This window comes from Peromyscus californicus, unplaced genomic scaffold, assembly GCF_007827085.1.
Source record: "Peromyscus californicus insignis strain IS unplaced genomic scaffold, ASM782708v3 Scaffold_14__1_contigs__length_90479793_seg_2, whole genome shotgun sequence".
NCBI lineage: Eukaryota > Metazoa > Chordata > Mammalia > Rodentia > Cricetidae > Peromyscus > Peromyscus californicus.
This window is the reverse complement of record NW_026294436.1, coordinates 50,607,393-50,630,243: the sequence shown is the minus strand read 5'-3', so window position 1 is coordinate 50,630,243 and position 22,851 is coordinate 50,607,393. Positions and strand designations below refer to the sequence as shown.

At 40.2% G+C, this 22,851-nt stretch overlaps 1 protein-coding gene across 2 annotated transcripts; it reads left to right on the top strand.

The window, feature by feature from the left end:
* Nucleotides 1-1,716: 1,716 nt before the first annotated feature.
* Nucleotides 1,717-22,410, top strand: Tiprl (TOR signaling pathway regulator). 2 transcript variants are annotated; one of them, XM_052737456.1, is made up of 7 exons: nt 1,719-1,949; nt 10,160-10,339; nt 10,991-11,090; nt 16,176-16,307; nt 17,376-17,471; nt 20,240-20,302; nt 21,419-22,410. In XM_052737456.1, exons 1-7 carry the CDS (start codon nt 1,846-1,848, stop codon nt 21,557-21,559), a joined length of 816 nt encoding a protein of 271 aa, XP_052593416.1. In that variant the 5' UTR covers nt 1,719-1,845; the 3' UTR covers nt 21,560-22,410. The 2 variants fall into 2 exon arrangements, with proteins under 2 accessions (XP_052593417.1, XP_052593416.1); XM_052737457.1 differs by lacking the exon at nt 17,376-17,471 and having other exon boundaries at nt 1,717-1,949.
* The last annotated feature ends 441 nt before the right edge of the window (nt 22,411-22,851 follow it).

The following is a 22,851-nucleotide window of genomic DNA, read 5'->3' as shown; positions in this document are numbered from 1 at the left end:
ATAAATCTAATTAATCTTATCAATAAAAACTAGGAGTCAGAGCCGGGCGGTGGTGGCGCACGCCTTTAACCCCAGCACAGGAGGCAGAGCCAGGCGGATTTCTGTGAGTTTAAGGCCAGCAAGCTCCAGGACAGCTAGGGCTGCACATAGAAACCCTGTTTCGGGAAAGAAAAAAAAAAGTCACATTATTTTGCCTATTTTCATTGGCACAATTCCAGAAAGCAAGAATGGAAATAAAATACAATATCGCAGGTTCAAAAATGGAGGAATGTTTTGCTATGTAGACTAGACTGGCCTTGAAAGTCAGAGATCCTCCACATTTTTCTTGGCTTAAATCAAAGGAAGACATCATATAGTAAGAATGTTGGGATGGAGGAGGGCCTGGTGATATAATATATATATTATATATATATATATTAATATATATATATATTATATATATATATAAAATCACAACACCAGGGAAGCAGCAGAAGGATCAGGAATTCAAAGCCATCCTTAGCTAAAATAGTGAAGGTCGGCCTAGGTTATATGAGACTCTTTCGGAAAAAATGTTGGGATGGATTTTATTACATGTAATTTGCTCATTCACCTCCTTATTAGGTCTTCTAGCAGATCTAGATATGTGAGGTTTACAATGAAATGGTAGTGAAAAGGCCTGAGCCTCCTCAGGAAGTACTTCAGTAGCTAACCGCTGTAGGCCAGTGATGAAGGTAGACAACCCTCCACTATTCAGAACGATCTTCTTCCTTCCACGGAGATGCTGACATGCCTACTTTCCATAGACAATGCGAATGGAGTAACCGTAGCAGGAAGCAAGGACAGAATGCCAACAAAATGAATCAATCCAGAGACCTTAGGCAGGGAAATTGATGATGGGTTCTTGGGTCAGAAATACATACAGAAATATCTAAGGAGGAAAGGGTTTATTTGGCTTACACCTCCAGGAAGTCAGGGCATGAACTGATTCAGAAACCACGGAGGGACGCTGCTTAGTGGTTCCAGAGTCGAGGGGACTTTGAGTGCAAGATGGGTAGGAGTAAGAGGGGGCTGCTGGAACTGAGATGGTAAACAGTTTTGAGAGATGCTCTAACATTAAACCATCTCATTTGGAGGCAGCTGAAGCCTACAATAATTAGTTGTGTTTTGCCCAAAGATGCACACAGTTGCACTGCAAGCGTACACGGAGCACCAGGCTTTCAGCGTTGTTTCCACTACACCAGTGTGCAGGCAGCAAAGTCTTAGAATATCATCGTAAGGACAATGTGTCGCTCCCTTCGCGATACTAAGAATTGAACACGGGGCCTCGGCGGCTTGCAAGGTAAGTGCTCTTCCAGAGACGCGCGGTGGAGCCACGATCAGTCATTGGCTCGAAGGCCACTGATGTATTCTGTTGGTGCTGGGTCTCCTAAACGCTAGGGGCGTTGGGCACGTCCTCATTACCACGACTCATAAACGCACGAGGTGATGACACCGCTTGGAGGAGTCTGCAAGGCAGAGAAGGATGGAGCTCCGGATCAAGAGAGACGCATTCCCCAAACCGCTCTGGGGTGACTTCACCGGAAGAACTTAGGCGGAGCGTCCACGGAAACACCCAGGCGCTCTAAGCCCCGCCCCTCAGCGTCCTCACGTAAAACGTGAGTCACGCAGAGCCAGTGGCTCGTCCCGGAAGCAAAAATCCGTAGGGGCGGAAGAGACGGCGGAAGGGCGGGCCTACGGCGCGGCGGCAGGGGGCGGGGCCGCAATGGTAACGGACAAACCCAGGAGCCGCGCTACAGGGAGGGCCGCACTGTGACCGCTGCCGCCGGCACTTGCTCCGAGTGGCCCTGCGGCTCCATCTCTGCCATGATGATCCACGGCTTCCAGAGCAGCCACCAGGACTTCTCCTTCGGGCCTTGGAAGCTGACGGCGTCCAAGACCCACATCATGAAGTCTGCGGATGTGGAGAAGTGAGGCTGCGGGGCTGGGCTGGGCTGGGCCGGGCCAGGCCGGGCGGGGGGTCGAGCTGGGGGTCGAGCGGGCTCCGTGCACCTTCACGCGGTTCTCGGGACCGCAAGTTCGGCCCCTGTGACCCGACCGTTGATTGACAACTTTAGTAAATGGCTCTGTCCCCAGCTCGCCACCTCTGCTCGCTGAAACTGTCGCTTCGCAGGGCTGAACTGAGCACGGCTGTTTGGGTAGACTTTCCCCTCGCCCTTCCTACCCTCTGCCTAAGCCTGCGCCACCTTTCAGGGCGTAGATGACCTCTTTCCCTCGGGGCAATGACAGAGATGGAATTTATGTTTAGCTTCTAGCTTGTGGGGTTCTGTGGTGGGCGCTTGAGATTCGGAACGTGAACCAGTAAGTCTCACAGACTGAATAGTTTGTGAGACCGTTACATTGCTGTGTGACTGACTGTTCAGGATGAAGAGGCACACCCGGAGCGATTTCAGTTTTCAATTTTTTTTTTTCCTTTTAGCAAATCAGGTGCTGTGATGCACTTAAGATGTGGAAGGTGAATGATAAAGTCCCAGGGAATTCATAGTTTCATGAGAGACCGTTATAATTATTACTGTGTGGCTGTTTAGGATGAAGATGTATATACACGGGGCGATTTGAGATGTGTGTGTGTGTGGTCAGTGCATTGGGCAGAATCTTTTTTTTTTTTCCAAGGCAGGGTTTCTCTGTATGTAGCCCTGGCTTTCCTGTAACTCACTCTGTAGACTAGGCCTTGAACTCACAGAGATCCGCCTGCCTAAGCCTCCAGAATGGGGAATTTGATTGATTGATAGGTTATTTCGAGACAGTGTTTCTCGGTGTTGTTTTGGTGCTTGTCCTGGATCTCCCTCTGTAGACCAGGCTGGCCTCGAACCCACGGAGATCCGCCTGGCTCTGCCTCCCAAGTGCTGGGATTAAAGGCTTGGGCCACCACCGGCCCGGCTTGAGCAGAGTCTTGATCAAGTCTGGGGACTGGGTGGACGAGTAAAGCCAGCAGCCATAGAGTGAGCTGAGATGTTTGGGGATGTCTGAACTATATCTTGACAAAATTTTGGGGGTGGCCTGGCAGGGTATGTTTGGAGATTTGCCTCCCTGTCATTGGAGTGTGAGTTCTCAGTTGTACTAAGGAGTTTGGATTTTATCTAATAGCCACCAGGTGTAGTTTTACCCAGAGTCGCTAAGTACAGTATGGCTGTGCCTGAAAGGTTTCTTGGAGGTGTTGTAGAAGATGGATTGAAGGTCTGGAGGGCGGGAAAGGAGGCCAGAAAGTGGCAAAGAGATAGTTGAAGGGGCTGAGAGTAAGTGCTTAAGTTTGATGGCCAGTTGATGCCTAGGCTATGATGGCAGGATCGTATTTAGATAGTTAAAAATCACATATGTAAAAGAATCCCTGGTTTTTAACATTTTAAGTTGTTTCAAATTTTAAAATTCAGAATATGTTTTTAATAGATTTATTTTTATTGTATGTGTATGAGTGTTAGGCGGCATTTTATGTGGGCCTGGTACAGAAAAAGGGGGGTTGGATCCCCTGGAACTGGAGTTAATGGACCGCTGTAAGCCTCCGTGGTGCTGGAAACTGAACCCAGTCCTCCTCTGCAAGAGCAGCAATGCTCTAACCTAGCACCATCTTCCTAGCCCATAAATTTAGAGTATCTTAAACAAGACCCAAACACCTCATTTCTAATGTCACCCTTCACCTTTAGCAAGTAGATACCCCAATTGATAGAGCTGGAAGCCAATAGACAGAGCATTTGGAGCAACTTGCCTAAATAACACTCATTCTTCTACATATGTAACTGGAGTATTTTGTAAGACTACTAGATTTTTTCAGATAAATTGAGTAAAACCCATGGAATTACATTTATTATTTCATATTTGCTATAATTCAAGAAAGTAGTTAAAAACCTATATTTTACAGAATCTTCTTATGGATATCAATCTTTTTGTATTTAATCTTTTAGGCATTTAATATTTTCCATCCCCTAGTAGTAAAGAATAAATTTTACCTAATTTTATGGTGAAAACATACCATCTTACTGTTATTAACCATCCTAAAAATATACAGCTTAGAAACACAGTCAGAACACGTGAAATAGATAGTATGTGCCCAGTTTTTGCATTCTATTGTCTTAGGCATTTTCCCATCTTTTCCCCAAATGTTTTTAGTGGTTTTATAATATTTCATCATATAGTTGCAAGTTTGTATAACCATTTATTGTGGGGTTTTGTTGTTGTTTTTTGAGACAGGATCTGTACATAGTCGTGGCTGTCCTGGGATTCACTCTGTAGACCAGGCTGGCCTCAACCCACAGATCTGCTTGCCTCTGCCTCCTGAGTGCTGGAACTAAATATGTGAGCCACCATACCTGGCTTATCTAGTGGTAGTTTTGAGACAGGTCTCTCCACATATGGCTACTCTGAACTCAGAAACCCGCCTGTCTCTGCCAGCCTGAGTGCCGAGATTAAAGCCTTGGGCCACCGTGCCTTTATTATTTTTCCCTTTTATTGAAAGTAGCAGCCGGGCGCTGGTGGTGCACGCCTCTAATCCCAGCACTTGGGAGGCAGAGGCAGGCGGATCCCTGAGTTTGAGGCCAGCCTGGGCTACCAAGTGAGTTCTAGGACAGCCAGGGCTACACAGAGAAACCCTTCCCCAACCCCCCCCCCCCCAAAAAAAAAGAAAAAGCTTTTTTCACCTCACATATAACCACTTATTTTTAATTAGACACTCAGTATTCCTTTTTCACTATTATAACAGAAGTTATTAGTATGGATGATCCAATCTCCTTCCTGTACTTGGTTATTTTGTGTTGCTATCTTGAGTCAGAAATTATAAATCTGATTAAGTTCTTAGACTATTTTGCTTGATTGTGGCCCCAGGGTGGGATGTCAGTGTCCTAGAGAATCTAGTGAGCAGGTGTTGTGAGGTGGCCCCAGGGTGGGATGTCAGTGTCCTAGAGAATCTAGTGAGCAGGTGTTGTGAGGTGGCCCCAGGGTGGGATGTCAGTGTCCTAGAGAATCTAGTGAGCAGGTGTTGTGAGGTGGCCCCAGGGTGGGATGTCAGTGTCCTAGAGAATCTAGTGAGCAGGTGTTGGTTTCTCCCCTCGTAGCTGCTTTAGCTCCTTTTTATCAACAATTTTGAAATTGCTAAGAAGTTGAAAATTTTACTGAGTTTTTTTTTTCTTACAAGTGACAGGTTCTTCATTATCTTTCCTTCATAGTTATGATTGATATTAGATGCCATGTAAAAACACAAAGTTCAGCAAAATATGGGAGTTGTAGCGCGTTAAGTCATCTCCTAGGTGATATTTAAGCTTTTTTTTTTTCTTTAACTGTTATGGGCCTTTGATGACCCAGAAATGAGGTAGATGTTTCTCATAAGGAGCAGTATTTCTTCCCTCTAAAACCTAACTTATTTTATTTGATCATATAGGTTTTTTAATTAATTGATTTTAATATGTGCACAAAGACTTGTTTGTGTCTAATTGGAAATAAATTTAAAGCTATTGGAAAGATTACAAATGTGCGTGGATCTTTTCTTGACTTTATGTAAGCCTATGTTGTTACATAATGGGTTTCATGGTGACATTTTCCGACATGTACATAATGTATTTCAGTCACGTTCACCTTTCATACCACACTCGGATTCCCCTCTCATTCCTGCTAATCTTCTTATTCCTACCTAGTCCCCCTTCTATTTCTTGTAAGAATATATTTTTTCTTTCCTTCCTTCCTTCCTTCCTTCCTTCCTTCCTTCCTTCCTTCCTTCCTTCTTTCCTTTCTTTTTTTGATGCAGGGTCTCACTGTGCAGACCAGGCTGCCCTTGAACTCACAGAACTGAGATTAAAGGCATGTGCCACCACACTTGGCAAGTATATATTCTCTTATTTTATCTTTCCTAATTTGGGCTGTGGTGGTGGACTCCTTTAATCTCAGCACTGGTGAGTTCGAGGCCAACCTGGTCTATAGATCGATTCCAGGACAGGCTCCAAAGCTACACAGAGAAACCCTGTCTCGAAAAACAACAAAACCAAAAGAAGTGTACTTGTTTTTCTAGCCTCTAGTAGATTAGGAACCAAATGAAAAGGGGTGAGTGTTGGATCTGGGGTCTCACAATAATGGGGGACAGACCACCAAAGTCTATTAAACCAGAAGCAAACTTTATTCCATAAAAATAAAGAATAAAAAAAATATCATGGGGCACAAAAGCTTATCAGCTAGCTGAGACCACAGCCAATGTTGGAATTCTGAGGCTGTGGCAATGGAGTACTGGCTCCCATTTATAGTATCAGGCACAGGGTGCATGCTAGGAGTCATGTAGAAACATCAGGCATGGGATGCATGCTAGAAGTTGTGTAGAAACAACTATTGAAAGTTAACTTTGGTCCAGGCAGTTGTTGGCTGTAAGGGTCAAGGGAGTTAAAAGTTAACCCCTGGCTGTTGACAGAGGGGCTGGCTATAAAGCAGACAGCCATTGCTAGCAGTTAACCTTTAGAGCTGATGACTGTCTGTTTTTATCTCTTAAGCTTATAATTTTATATTTCTATATTCCTGAACCCTTCATGAAGATAATTGAGGAGTGGAGCCCTTCATTCTGGAGCAGCTGTAGGTTTATACACTATTTAACTTGACACAGCCCCATATGTTGTTAAGTGTGATAATCATTGCCAAGAAATGGTAAAATAAGATAGATGTTTCTTGCTTAAAGACACAGAAAAGTCAACAATTAAAATTGGATAGTCTCTAAGCAGCCATATCAGAAGGCTTATCTTTGTCTATACTTACGTAGATCTAAGTTCATCTGTGGAGTTCCCAAAAGGAAAAATTTTATCTTTTCCAATCATCTCCCTGCCCAGATGGAGACACTGGATGAATCCTGGTGTGTGCTTAAATTAGCAACTCAGACACTTAGTTAAATATACACTTTAAAGCCTCTCGTGAAACTTTCTTCATAAAACCATCCAAACAAAAAAGTTCTATGTTAAGAATGACAGTAGTTGATGATTCTCCTGGAAACCTAGTCGGATGGTTAGAAGGTATTGACTCAGGAAGCCTGTCTGGGAGCAGAAGCATTAGGACCTACTGGCATGGGTGAATGAACAAGCTTTTGTCATTTAACAACTGATCTGTATGTACTTTCTTTTACTCTCTTCCCATATCAGTCTTTTGTTTTCCTGGTTCAGCAAAAGCCAGGTAAATCAACAAAATAATAAGCAAAATGTTATCCAATTTGTACACTGCATACTTTATTATAAATTCTGGTATAAAAACTGGTCAATAAATAGTTTTATACTTAAAAAAACCCACAAATCTATGGAACATTTTAAAAAGTTTCTAAAATCAGGAAGATTTGGTTCATAAGGTCTCTGGAAAATGTACTTGCTTAGAACCTTTGTGGTAGTTCTGTTTTCAGACTGTGAAATATAGAGACCTGCAGGTTTTGTCTGTCTGTTTGATTTTAGATGAGATCTCACTGTATTCCTAATTGGCCCAGAACTCACTGTGTAGATCAGGCTAGCCCAAAGTCACAGAGATCTGCCTGCCTATGCCTTCTGAGTGCTGGGATTAAAGGTGTGCACTACCAAGCCCGGATTCAGGGTGTTGTTTTTGTTTTGAGAAAGGGTGTAAATTGCAGCTCTGGTTGGTCTAAAACTCGTTATGTAGACCAGACTTTCACAGAGATCTGCCTCTACCTCTACCTCTACCTCTACCTCTTGAGTGCTAGGACTAAAGGTGTGCACCACCACACTTAGGTGAGACTTGTCTTTTGAAGTGGTAAGAATATAATTATTATATATTTTATATATAATATATATATTAAATGTATTTCTTATATACATATACTGTGTATTTGTGATAAAAAACAAGGCAAAGGAACTGGGTGGGAGACATTGTTTTAGGTGGGATGATACGAAATCAGTTCTGAAACAGTGGAATATACATATTCGTCTGCTCTATAAAACCTGTCCATTTGTCTAAAAGAACTTGGAGTTTCTGTGCAAGGCTTTACTATTTTTCCCTTTACTTCTCTTTGACTTGCTTCCTTTCCTCCTCTTTCTAGTACTTAGCAGTTTCACTCTTCCATTCATGCCTCATGACTTGTGTTTGATGCTGTGTCTCTTAAACAGTGCTGCCTGTGACTGTTCACTCAGATTTTGGAATGGAGAGAATTACAGTAGTAATTGGTCATTGTTCAACCCAGGATAAGCATATTGGGCCAAGTTTCCAGGGTTTCTAGCCAGCCCATGGGTTTGGCCTTTGGTTGAGATGTTGAACTTTCATCCCTGAATTGGAAGTTCAGGTTGTAACCAAGGTGATTAGGTCATAAAGTGTGGCAGTCCATGTACTTGCAGCTTTGTTTTTCCAAACATGAATAACTAATTGTCACTTAGTTTTACAGAAGCTAGGGTTGCAGCTAGGTGATATGTGCCCAGCCTGTGCAAGGCCCCGAGTTCAATCTCAGTCATCAAAAAGCAAAAAGAAATCTTTTAACTGGGACTATAAACTCAGCTTTTAAAAACATTAATTTTTTTTATTTATTGAATGTTATTCTAATCTTAAATGGTCTTATAATAAACTCAGAGTCAGATATTGGGGTGAAAGCTAAAGATCAGAGAAGCAGAGGAAGCCAGGGCCACTCCCTATTACCTCACCAACTCCACAAATCCTCTGACTGAAAAAGCCTTTGAGTCCTCACCCGAAAGGGTCTCAGCTGAACTACTTTAGTTCTTGTGTCCTTATATACCTTTCTCCACCCTGCCGGCACTTCCTGGGATTAAAGGTGTGTGGCATCACTGGCTGGCTGTTTCCAGTGTGGTCTTGAACTCACAGAGATCCAGACAGATCTCTGCCTGCTGAGTGATAGGATTAAGGGTGTATGCAACCACTGTCTGGCCTCTATGTCTAATCTAGTGGCTGACTCTAAAGCAGTTCAGCTGAGACCCTTTCAGGTGAGGACTCAGAGGCTTTCAGTCTGAGGATTCATGGAAACAGGATGGGCTGAGGAGTTGGTGAGGTAATAGGTGGTGGCTGTGACTTGCTCTGCTTCTCTGATCTTTCAGCTTTTACCCCGATATCTGGCTATGAGTTTTTTATTATAAGAACATTAAGATTTGAACAACAATTAAAGCTAACATTACATCATTTCCCCCCTTCTCTTTGGCCAACCTTTCCTATGTAATCCTCGGCTTGCTCTCTCAAATTCATGACCTCTTTATTTAATTATTGTTGGTGGTGGTGGTATGTGTGTATGTATTATAGGAATCATGCTGGCTTAGTAAAGTAGCGGTGGTTGTAGATTCTCTCTAAGAACCATAGCCTCGCTCGTCCTGGGTAGTTGGCAAGGTTTCTAGTCCCCGGTATGATTTCCTCTTGAGTGGCCGGCCGATTAGAGCTGGTGGTTACCACCAGGATGCATGTGCCACTGTTGTGTCCTTGCATTTGTTCACATTTATTGTTCCATGTTAGTTGTTGTAGTTCACAGTTGTGAAACCCAGTTTTGTTAAGGACCAAAGGACCAGAGAACTGAACAGCTCCTGACCCAACTTAGAGACTGGCAACTTGTACTTAGCATCAACCAGGTGCTGCTGTATGACAAAGCAGGCCATGTGTTGTTAGGCCAATTTTTAAACCAGAAGTCACAGTTTACACAACAATAACAAAAAAAAATCTCAGTTTTTCTTGACAACTTTTCAAGTAGGAAAACAATACCATTCATACTAGCAAACACATCTGTGTGTTACTGATTTGTGATGCTGACTGATTGATCTTCTAATGAAGTTGTCTGTCTGAGGCACGTGTAAAGCATATGGCCTAGCATGTTGGATAAAGGCCTGGTATTATACTAGCAAGAGTACTAGCATACTCTTGAACTTTCTGGGCGTTTCTTGGCTCACAGAATGGTTTTGAGAATCAAATTTTACAAGTAGTGACATTGGAATTGATACTGGTTATCTTAAAATCCTCACTTTGTTTTTTTTTTTTCCACGTATCACTTCCTGCTCTCTTACCTAGGTTAGCACCATAAATACTTGATGAACAAATAGGTGATGAGCCTTTCATAGATTCTTTTTAAACGTCATGCACTCTTGAAGGCGTTCTGTGAAGTCAGAATTGGGTTGGGGTGAGAAAGAAACAGTGATGACAGTGAAGATAATGAGCTGCCCTGGTCTCTGCTTCTGTGCAGGCTAGCTGATGAACTGCATATGCCATCCCTCCCTGAAATGATGTTCGGAGACAACGTTCTAAGGATCCAGCATGGCTCTGGCTTTGGAATCGAGTTCAATGCTACAGATGCACTCAGATGTGTGAACAACTACCAAGGAATGCTTAAAGTAGCCTGTGCTGAAGAGTGGCAGGAAAGTAGGTGAGAATTGGGGCGGTTACAGGCAAGTGGTCAGCAAGGATATGTGGGTTTTATCAGAATTAAACTGTAAAACTGTTTATTCTAAAGCTCATTTTTCTGAGCCATAGACCGAAGGTTAATTTTTACCCCGACTTAAATATTTGTTAAGTTGATACATTTGAGCTGAGCTGTATAGGTATCCTTTCTCCAGACTGTCAGTGTCCTTAAGTCCAGTCAGTCCATTGTATTTTAATGTTCCTGTTTTTGAAGAAAAACATTTTCTTGTTATTTTCAATGAATACCTGTAGAGTATTAAAACTAAGGAAAATGCTTAGTTTTTGTTTTTTGCTAGTTAAATCAGCAATTATTTACTGTATACTGGGTGTTTTGGAGGATAGAAAGAAATGTAAGCTTTAAGTCATGTCTTAGGCAGTGTAAGACGACCTAGCAAGACTGTACCAGCACTGACAAGTTAAATAACAGCTAAATGTTCAGAAAACAGTAAGAAAGGTTTATGCTGGTATATGTCAGTGTATGCCTTTAATAGGATGCTTTATATTGTATGTGTATTGTAGGGTATTTTATATTACATATACAATGTGTAATTTGGTGTGCATATGAATACTGATAATATATGTTCTAAATCTCATCTTTTTTGCTTTGGTATTTGAGGACGGAGGGTGAACACTCCAAAGAAGTTATTAAACCATATGATTGGACCTATACAACAGATTATAAAGGAACGTTACTTGGAGAATCTCTTAAGTTAAAGGTAAATTTGAATTTTTTGTTTTTATGAATCATCAATTTTCTTGGATAATTTCAGCACTAGATCTTTTACTATGGTTATTATTTTTCCCCACTGCTTTCATCCTGCTTATTTTTGGTTGTGGCAGGCTTTAGAACCTAATATGAGGGGATTTAGTTCAATTAATTATTAGTGGAAAATAAAAGAAAGATATAGACAGTTTCCTTTTTTGTTTTTCTTTCCTCTCTTTTTTTTTGAGATGGAGTCTTATGAAGTTGATATTGAACTTTTGGGCTCAGGTACCCTTCCTGCCTGGGCCTCCTGAGTATCTGGAACTATTGGTATGCACAAGTACCTGCCTAGGAACAATGTTCTTTAAAACCTTCCTTTGTCTTGGTGTTAGCAGTGTCACAGTTAAGAAGCATCTGTCCTTGGTAATGTGTTGTTAGGTGGTTCAGATAGAAATGGCTAGCTAGTGGCTTAGAGTTTTACACTCTAAACAGAACAAACAGAACTGTTGGACAGAAAACTTATATCCTGCTTGCACTGAGTATAAAATTGGTATGATTTTACATGAGTTACTTTTTTCTTTCCTTTTGAATGGCCAGGAGCTTTCTGTGTAGTCCATTTTGGCTTTGAACTCAGAGATTCGCCTGCCTTTGCTACCCCGGTACTACTAGGATCAAAGTCGTGCACCATCACACCTGGCCCTTTAGGTGACATACTTAATCAAGACACCTTGTCACCAGTAAGTTGAGAAAACAGTAATGCTTATCCATCACAGAATTTTTATATGAATAGTTCACAAGCACATCTAATTACCTTGTAACATGTGTTAGCGCTGAGCTGCTCTGTGTAATCCCTGCTTGAGGACGTCACTTGATGGGAGGGGCACTGGGAATGTGGAATTGGAAGGTCTCTACTAGCTACATTTAAGAGCTATAGTGACACGGAAGTGGAACAAGTGGCCCTTAGGTTGTCTGTCTGTCAGGCATAAGGAAAAGATTGTTTTAGTGTAAACTATCTTCTTTAACAGTTATTTTAGGGCTGGTGAGATGGCTCAATGAATAAAGGCACTTGCTGCCAAGATTGATGACCTGTGCTTGATCCCTGGAATTTAATGTGGTGGCAAGACAGAGCCAGCACCTACAAATTGTCCTCTGACCTCCACACACACATACACATACCACACAGAACTGAATTTTGTTAAAGTAAAAGTTATTGGAGGCTGTATCATAAGTTGATGTTAGCTGGACATGTGAGAGCATGTATGAAATCCTTGTCTACAATTTTTTAGTTTCATGAGATAGGAACTAATTCTTTTTGTGTGTGGGGTGGGGGAGGGTGTTTTTGTTTGTTTGTTTGATTTTTTTTTTTTTTTTTGAGACAGGTTCCTCTGTAGTCCTGGCTCTCCTGGAACTCTCTCTGTAAACCCAGGCTGGTAGAAATCAGCCTGCATTTTCCTCTCAAGTGCTGAGATTAAAGGTGTTTACCATCACGCCAGCTGAAACTAATTCTTAGTTTCTCCTCCTCCAAACTTTCCTGTGTGTCCTTCCAGTACAGAAACAAATTTGAGAAAATAAGACGTTCACTCATTTATTCATTTCATCAGATATATCTTAAACTTTTGCTTTGTGCCATTGTATAGTCCAGTGAGAGAGTGGGGTGACTTTATTCTCTTGAGAGCTTTACAGACTGTAGTCTCTGTCTGAGCTTCTGATTGAAGAAGTTTGCAGAGAGCTTAGGTCATTTGATATTTTGTTGCTGGGAATGAGGAAATTCGATTTTTTCAAACCTCATGCAATAGTGATGATGATTGCTTTATGGATTCACTTAGGAAAAGCTGCATTAGCTGTAAGTGTAGCATCTGGAGCAAGAACCAAGGCAATAGAGATAGAGTCTGTATAGGAGATAAAACTATGTGTTTGGTATTCTCTTACCAGCACTTTCACTATAATATAATTTCTTCTAAGGTGTTGCTGATGTCAGCGTGATCTCCCACTCCGGGAGTGATGAATGATGTCCTCAGGCTTTGTCAGCATATAGGCTCTGCTTCAAATCAGCATCGTTTACCAGCTTGGCAAAGCAATTTGCACTCTTTCTCTGTGTGTGTGTGTGTGTGTGTGTGTGTGTGTGTGTGTGTGTTAGGGGTATACATATGCCACAGTGTGTGTAGGTTAAGACATCCTTGGGTGTGGATTCTTGTCTTCCATCTTGTTTGAGACCGGGTTTCTGCTGTTTTTTCTGATGTGTCCAGCAAGCTTCTGGGGATTCTCCTGTCTTCACCCCTAGGAGCACCAGTACTGCACACATGCACTATTGTGTCTGGTTTTCTGTTGATTTGGGGTTCTTCAAAGTCAGACCTTGCCCATCAAGTCATCTCCCCACAGTCTGATCTTTTGCAAAATCTTATTTTGATAAATGGACAATATCAGTTGTGAAGCAGATTCCATGTGTAAAGTATTTAGTGCAGTGTCTGTTATGCAGAGAAGACCTCAGCAGATGGTCTCAAATAGCAGGGGACTGTGTTTATTGAAACAGTGGGAATGACAGAAGATGCTCTATGGTCTAAAGTTGATGAATGTGATTTTCTGTTGTTGTTTTAATGGAATGACTGAGTCTGTAAGTTAAGAGTACTTCCTGCTTTTGCAGAGGACCCAGGTTCAGTTCCCAACACCTACATGGTGGCTCACAACCATCTGCAACTCTAGTTCCTAGAGATCTGATGTCCTGATACCGGTGGGCACCAGGAATGCATGTGGTGTACATATATACATGCAGGCCAAACACTCATTCACATAAAGTAAATAAACCTTTAATTACGTGGAAAGATTTTCAGGTAAATTATTAGAATTTTGTTCTTTAGTGATCAAAATAACCTTGCAAGGTAGGTCCAGTTATCCTCATTTTGTAGATGAAGTACAGGGTCCATAACTTAAACTATGATTTTGGGTAACACACTGCCCATAACTTAGTGTTTTGCACATTTATTATATGTAGATCAATTCCACAGGAATTTATGAAGGGCTTCTTTGTTATTTTTATTTTGTGGGGTGGTGGGGGTGTATGTGTTCCAAGACAGTTTCTCTGTGTTGCCCTGGCTGTCCTGGTTCTCTCTCTGTAGACCAGATTGGCCTCAAACTCACAGAGCTCCTTCTACCCTGCCTTTTGAGTGTTGGGATTAAAGGTGTGCAGCACCACCGCCCAGCCTTTGCTGTTATTTTTAAAATTTGTACGTATGATATTGGTTGAGATTTTAAATTCTGAAGTCTTCCTTATAACACTCTTCAAAGGCTGGAGAGATGACTCAGTGGTTAAGAGTCCTTGTTCTTGCAGAGGACCAGGTTTGGCTTCTAGCACCCACATGGTGGCTCACAACCATCTATACACTTAAGTTCCTGGAGGTACCTGATGTCCTCTTCTGGCCTCCAAGGGCACCACATACGCGCGCGTACACAACCACACCCACACCCACACAAATCTTAAAAAAAAACCCAAATATTCAGAATCCCTGTGTATGTAGGAAGTGTATGTCAGTAAAAGGTATTTTCTGTAGAGAGTCAAAGTTTCAGAACATGTGGCATTAGAACAGAGCCTGTTCCTTGCCTTCAAATCCTTGTTTTTTTTAGTTGCTGGAGGCACTTATGTGTATGTGGGTGTGTATTTTATTGTTGTCTCATTTTTGGTTGCTTAATTTTTATTTGAGCTGTAGTATGGTATAAGAAAAAGCCACTCACAAAGTTGGGCTAACACTAACCTGACTAGATTCATGTCCAGCTTTGAACTTATTAGCTAGCCCGAAGATGATGATATGAGAATATGATTAATTAAAAAATTTAAATGTCCAGTATGTGCCTGACCCATAGTGATATACCCATAGATGGCTGTTTTCTTCTTGTTTAAATAAGTAAATAGATTCTGTAGGACAGGAGCTGTGGAAGACTGCTTCTTCTAGTTGCACTGGATCCTTTTAATAAAATATGCTTTGTGTCCATGCATTTTTTTATAAAAGATTTTTAAAAGCACATTACAATAGTTGTCCATGCACTGACTTAATATCTTAGCTTTAAAATTTACCAGTTTAGCCGGTGGTGGTGGAATATGCCTTTAATCCCAGCACTCAGGAGGCGGAGCCAGGCGGATCTCTGTGAGTTTGAGGCCAGCCTGGGCTACAGAGTGAGTTTCAGGACAGGCCCCAAAACTACATGGAGAAACCCTGTCTTGAAAAAACCAAAAAGGAAGAAAAAAAAAATTTACCAGCTTAGCAATTTCTATGTATGTATTTTCTTTGTTTTTGTTTTGTTTGTTTTAATTAATGCTTTCTAAAATTTCTTTTTCAATTCTCTTTTGTCGGGGATGGTGCTACAAGTGTGAGGAGCAAATATGGAGGGACTGGGAAATTAGCGGGGTTGGGGTGCATGGTGTGAAGTTCCCAAAGAATCAGTAAACAAATTGTTAAAAATGTTTGGGTGACTGTCACCATGGTGTCGTGTGCGCCCCACCTAACACATTAGTGCTTTTACAATAACAGACAAACCAGACAGTTTCTAAGTCCATATAGTTGAGAAGGGTTACACATATTAGCATCATTGTGTAACAGTCTCCCCAGGACTGGCCTTGCACGCAGGAGGCTCCACACCTGGCTTTTCTGTGGATCCTGGGGATTGAACACAGGCTGTCTGTCATGCTTTTGCTTCAGGAACTGCATTTCCCACCCCTAAGATAGGTGCCATTTTAACCGAAGAAAGTATTTTTCCGGTTCCAGGTGAGTATATAAATACAGATGCACTGTGATAGCAGGTAACCACACTTACCTTTATGGTAGCAGTACCTTATCATGTGGATTTTCAGTTGATAATTTTCTCATCTTTACAGCAGAATACTTAATTATATTATGAAAGATGGTCCATTTGGACTCTGATAAGAAGTCGGAGCACCAGTTATCTATAGTGTTGTCAGAATGGAGGCAAAGTCTAATCTCTCAGTGTCTACTAATTACATCTAAATTTAGAACTGTATGCTGTTGCTATGCAGAGAAAATGGTAAAAGCTTTCTTGCAACTCTAGTGCTTTATATTAAAACTCCCCCATTTAAAATTGTGTATTTCAGGTTGTACCTACAACAGATCATATAGATACAGAGAAATTGAAAGCCAGAGAACAGATTAAATTTTTTGAAGAAGTTCTCCTGTTTGAGGATGAATTACATGATCATGGAGTTTCCAGTCTGAGTGTGAAAATTGTGAGTATTATGATTGTTAAATTGATATCATTCTTTTGTTCTTTTTTTGTTTTTGTTTTTTTCAAGACAGGGTTTCTCCGTGTAGTTTTTGGTGCCTGTCCTAGATCTCATTCTATAGCCCAGGCTGGCCTCAAACTCACGGAGATCCACCTGGCTCTGCCTCCTGAGTGCTGGGATTAAAGGCGTGGGCCACCACCGCCACCTGGCTTATTCTTCCGTTCTTAACATTGGTTAACATGATGCCATGTAAAATTTCTTTTGTGTCTAGAGCACATCTTAGTGAATAGCCTTTATGAAATTTATGAAAAACATAAATATATTAGTCTTTTTTAAAATATACTTGCCTGGCTACTTTGTAGGTTATTTGCTTATTATTTAACTTGAATAAATGAAAACTGGCTTAATTCTCATGTTTTGAATTAAAAATGGTATTTGTTAGGGTCTACAAATAGCCTATTAGATTTATTTTATATGTATGAATGTTTTGCTCTCATGCACTGGCTGCTTGCCTGGTGCCCTTGGAGGTCAGAAAGGGCATTGCGTCCCCTGGAACTGGAGTTACAGATGGTTGTGCATTTAGGAGACTAAAACCATGTTAAATGACCTGCTAAGGGCTGTGAGGCTAGAGAACCTCTATCTAGTTGGTCCCTGATTTGGAATGCTTCAGCTTATCATTATTTTGTCTGTATGTTGGTGTGGAAGTGATAAGCGTTCATTCTTAACTATATTTTGGATTTTGAATTTTGTCTTTCCCATGTTATCAGTGTGCGGTTTGATACTCTTGATGCTGGGCAGTGAACTGCAGTGCCTGGTCAGCAGTGTGACTGGAAATGCCTGGTACTCTGTGTCCTTGCATTGCTGAGCTATGATATCAAATAGGTCAGATCGTTAAGAGCACCTTAGGTAGGGATTTTCAGTGTGATGGGCTTTTAGGATGTATCCATAAACCAGAGAGCATCTTTACTGTGGATTGACCTTTCTTCAGTGCTTCTCTTTTTTTTCTTTTCATAGAGAAATAAGATATTCAATTTTCATTAACATTTTAATGTACTGTTTTTATCCCCCTAGAGAGTAATGCCTTCCAGCTTTTTTCTGCTATTGCGGTTTTTCTTGAGAATTGATGGGGTGCTTATCAGAATGAATGACACAAGGCTTTACCATGAGGTACTGGAACTCATGTTATGAATATACTAATTGATAAGGAGCCTGCTTATGTTGTTTTATTGTCACTTAGGTTTTGAGATTAAGTAATGATTCTTGTTAAATGATTCTTGTTAAATGATCATCTATTAACGCATTTTAAGTTTACTGACTACACGTTTTACAAAGATCTAGTAATCAAAAATGTTTTATAAAAAACACTTTTTGGATATGAGTGATGCCTTGACTAAAAATTTTGTATATATTTAACCTGTGTTTAAGGAAAACTGTTCCTTAGCTTGTAACTTTCATGGATAGTGTTACTATAGACTGTCCTGATGTTAGCAATCCCACTTAAAAAAATAAAAAACTGCCTCCTAGAGCTTGTATCACATGCTCACTTGGTAGTTTAGTCATTCTAAAGGTGGACGGCGCTGCCTTCTGTCTGAAGGAACTTAGGCAGGTTTAAACAAGTGTAAAAGGAGGATGGGTGAGTTAAAGTGAGTCATAAGAGTTTTCCAGTAGCTTGAGAACAGCGTGTCTTTTCTGAATATTTAAGTCAGAATTGGCATCACACAGGATGAAATTAGACATTTTGTTTTCCCTTTGAAGCAACAGTGAGTGTGATTGGCCTCTTTCTTCTCTCTCTCTCCTTCTCCCTCTTCCTCCCCCTCTGTTATGTAGCCCTGGCTGTTGTAGAACTCAGTATGTATATCAGGCTGGTCTCAGAACCGCCTGCCTCTGCTGGGATCAGAGGCATGTGTTACCACATCTGATGGATGGCCTTTTCCCTTCCTATAAGTAAAGCCAAAATACTACATTTTTTTTTTCTCACAGTGAAGTCTAAATCTCAAAAACACTATGTTTAAACTTATTTTATAAAGTTATCCTAAAAGGTTCTATTACACAGTAATTTATAAATATTTATCATGTATTTGATCAGAGTTGTATATACTTGAACATTCACAGGAACATGAAGGAACTTAATAAATTTGACTAAACTGTTTATATCCATACAGTAGTAGCAGAAAAATAAATACCCATCAACATTGATGGTAAAGAACTAAATTGAGCTACTTTGGAAAGGTGCTCATCTCAGTGAATTTTTAAAGTTAAGTGTGAACTATTTAAAATTTTGTGTTCAGACTTTGAAATGGGAAAGGCTGTGTTATCAGAAGTAGCTATGATTGATATTTTATTTCTTATTTATACTTTTATATTACTGATTTTTTTATGGTGAACATTAATTTTCTTGTTTCTTATTGATATAAAAGACTGAAACGTTAAAGGAGTATAATTTTGTAGATTATTCTGTGTTGAAAGTTTTTATCCTAAAAGCAAATTATAATAAATTTTCAATACATTCTTAGTTTCTTTCTTTTCTTTTTTTTTTTTGAGACAGGGTCTCTCTCTGTATCTCTGACTGTCCTAGAGCTTATTATTTCTATTTAGACCAGGCTGTCCTCAAACTCAGCGATATCTCCTCCCTGCCTCTGCCTTTCTAGTGCTGGGATTAAAGTTATGTGCCACCATGCCTGACAAAATGCAGCTCTTTAACCTAACCATAAAAGTCTTAAATGAGAGAAACTGAGTACAAAAGGGTGGATTTTATTTATTTATATTAATTGATTGATGAATTGATTAATTAATTAATTAAATTTTGGGGTTTTTTTTGAGACCTGGTTGTCCTGGAACTCACTCTATAGACCAGGCTGGCCCCAAACTCACAGAGATTCGCCTGCCTCTGCCTCCCAAATACTGGGATTATGGACATGTGCCACCAGACTTGGCTTCCCCCTAGACTCACCCACTGTTTTACTGTATAGCTCAGGCTGGCCTTAAACTTCTGGGGTTCTTCTGCCTAAGACTTCCAAGTACTGTGAATATAGGCACACACTACCATACTTAACTGTCCTCCAGTGCTTTCTTGACACACTACCAGCTGTATAACTTAGTCTGTTTTGGTGTCTTGTTTTTTGAGTCAGGGTTTTTCAGTATGTAATTGTTGGCTCTGAGACTTGCTATGAAGACCAGGCTGGCCTTGAACTCACAGAGGTCTACCTGCCTCTGGTAAAGTAAGGAATTTGGCAAGATATTTGTGGGAATAGGAAAAAAAAAAAAAAAAAAGAAAGAAAAATTAAACTTTTTTTTTTTTTTTTTTTTTTTTTGGAACAAAAGGAGCCAGTGAAAAAATAAGATAGCTTACAAAAAAGATTTCATTTAAAACTTGAAGCCTGCCGGGCGGTGGTGGTGCACGCCTTTAATCCCAGCACTCGGGAGGCAGAGCCAGGCGGATCTCTGTGAGTTCGAGGCCAGCCTGGGCTACCAAGTGAGTTCCAGGACAGGCGCAAAGCTACATAGAGAAACCCTGTCTCGAAAAACAAAAACAAAAACAAAAAAAAAACCAAAAACTTGAAGCCTATAAATATCTCTGTATTTTTATTGTACATAGATACATCCCATCAAAGTACAGCCTTTGCGTGTGTGTGTGTGTGTGTGTGTGCATGCGAATTTGTGTGAGTGTATGTCAACATGGTAATAATCAAGTCTGCTTGCTTGTGTGTGTCTGGAGTTACTTCTGGAGTTACTGTGTTTATAGGGATAGGAAATAGTATTTCAGAATTCTTGTTGATAATTAAAAACATTTCTCAATGTAGAGCCAAATATTTTCATCACAATTCATGCTTCCCTTACAACCTGTCCTAAAATGTAGACAGTCTGTTTTATAGGAAGGATTTTTATAAAATCAATATAAAAATATATTGTAATTTTTTTTTTATTTTTAAACATAGGCTGACAAGACCTACATGTTACGAGAATATACATCACGAGAGAGCAAAATTGCTAATTTAATGGTAAATACTTGAATTTTAATGATTCATTTTAAATCTGTTATCTGACTAATCCCATTCCTCTAAATTGACGTTGTAAGTGTGCTCATCCTCAGGGCCCTGCAGAGTGATCTGTTGAGTGCCTCTCTTCTGAGCTTGTCTCAAGCACCAGGGCATCAGCAGTTGTTCAGTATCTTAGCTGCCATTCATCTTATTTCCACTGTTGGTTCTGAAGAAACTGAGACCTGGAGATGCCATGATTTGAGTCTCATAGCTGCAGCTGGTGCCACTGGATGTTCGTCTAACTTAGTACCTGGCCACTCTTGAATTATTTTTAAATAATTTTTTCATTTTTTGAGATTATACTATATAGTTCCATAAATTTTTCCTTTCTTTCCTCCCATGTACCTCCCTCCCCTTACTCTCTCTCTTTCAAATTCATGGTCTCTTTTCATTCCAGTAGTTGTTGTTGAATGTGTGTGTTTCTTAAATACGTAAATACAACCTGCTCAGTCTGTATAATGTTATTTGTGTGTATATATTTTTACACATTCCTTTTTCTTCTAAAAACTATGGTCATTCTGTGCCCTGACCTGTGTATTCTGGCATAGTTTTCCTGTATATTTTGCTCATTGGAATTTGTGAAGCTCTTCCTTAGTACTTGGATTTTGTAGAGTGGCTTAGAAGGTGGTACCTTTCTACAAACTTATTATTTTTTTTTTTTTAACTTGTGTACTTATGTCTATCTGAATATAGAGTGCACTTGAGTTAGAATAGTTACTCAGTTTCTGTCATAGAATATGAGCTGGGCACTAACTCAAGACTTGTCTTTCAAGTTACTCAAGGAATAGGAACCAGGGAGGGATTTGGTCAAAATGTGTGAAAGTCTTTCAGCACTTACGGTAGCACTGTAAATTACTTGACGCTGAGTTCCTTAAAGGTCATTCAACAACACAGTTGAATGACTCAGTCGTGACAAATACCTTTTATTTGGGAGAGCACTTAATGATGCTCCTTATAGTGTGTGGTGTCCCTGATTTTGAAATTGGCATCTTTTGTGAATGTTTGAACTAGAAGATCTCAGAAATTGTTCAGGCCATAACTTAAGTATTTACTAATATGATTTTGTGTTTTCCCTAGCATGTTCCTCCTTCCCTCTTCACGGAACCTAACGAAATATCACAATATTTACCAATCAAGGAGGCAGTTTGTGAGAAGCTAGTATTTCCAGAAAGGATTGATCCTAACCCTGCGGACTCACAAAATACACCCTCGGAATAGAATGTGACACAGCATACTCTCTATATGGAACCTGACGGACACCTTGGCTGTCTGTAGGGATAGTTTTATTATGAGAATTAATTTCCTTGCTTATGCTCAGATTTTCTGTAGCCTTAAAGGAAAATAAAAGATCGTTGCAGGCAGGTTCCACTCAACTCCCATTTATACTGTCTGTCTTCAAATTTCTACTGGAGATATATGCTCTGGAGCTAAATTTGGATTCCTAAATTATCACAGATTGTGACCTCAGCAGCAGTGATGTGTATGTGTCTCAGGAGGGGGACGTGATCTGCATCCATCATGAAGCGTCGTCTTCTCCTGTGAAGAGGCTGAATTGTAAATTCCATCACTGAGTCCCGATGCCTGTGACTTTCATAGGATTCTGACTGCATGTTGATGCACTGTATTGGCTCTTGGCTTTGGGCTTTCTGGTGTTTATTCCCACTTCTGGAGAGTTGTGACGTGTCACCTAGGAAATTAATCTTGTATTATTCATTAGTTTGAGTTTCTGGGCAACATCATATTGTGTGTGTTTGTACACACATGTATTTTTAAAACTCTTCATTTAAATGTCTTTGTCTCTGAGTAGTGTTAGATACTTATTTTGATAATTCATTGTTAAAATTGTGGAGAATTAAAAGAATTGACTTTTTTTTTTAAAGAAACAAAAAAGTGGGTTGTGGGAAAGATGAGTGTACTTCTGAAGATTTTATTTTAGTGTATTCTGGGGAGGAATACCAAGAAAAAAATGTGTCTTTGGCCATTTCTAAATATGACATATACCATTTTATATTTATTTGTCCAAGTGTCTTTTGTAAGAGGAGAATAAATAATAAGGAATTACGGATTCATATTTTGCTATTTATTTCAGCTTTCCTTGAGCTTAATTGAAGAGTGGCTTAGGATCTCTTTTCATTCACTCCTTATGTTTTGAGCCGGTCGATAGTGCAGATTACAAATGGAAATTGGTAGGCAGTTATGAACATGATCCCCTAGTTTACCTCTGAGTTCTTACCCCTCTTTTCTCTCTGTTCTTTACATTCTGTGGGCAGTTTAAGTAGTCAGAATACATGCATACATACTATGTATAGCATCCCATTCAATTCTGAGTGCATGTTGTCTGATGTGGTATAGGGAATACATAATGAAGACATACAACACAGTTGGTCCTTTATACCTGTGGGTGCTACATATGTGGATTCAACTAGCTACTCATGAAAAGATTTGAAAAAAATACTCCCATCTATATTGACCGTGCACAGATTTTTGCCATTATTCCCTGACTAACGGTT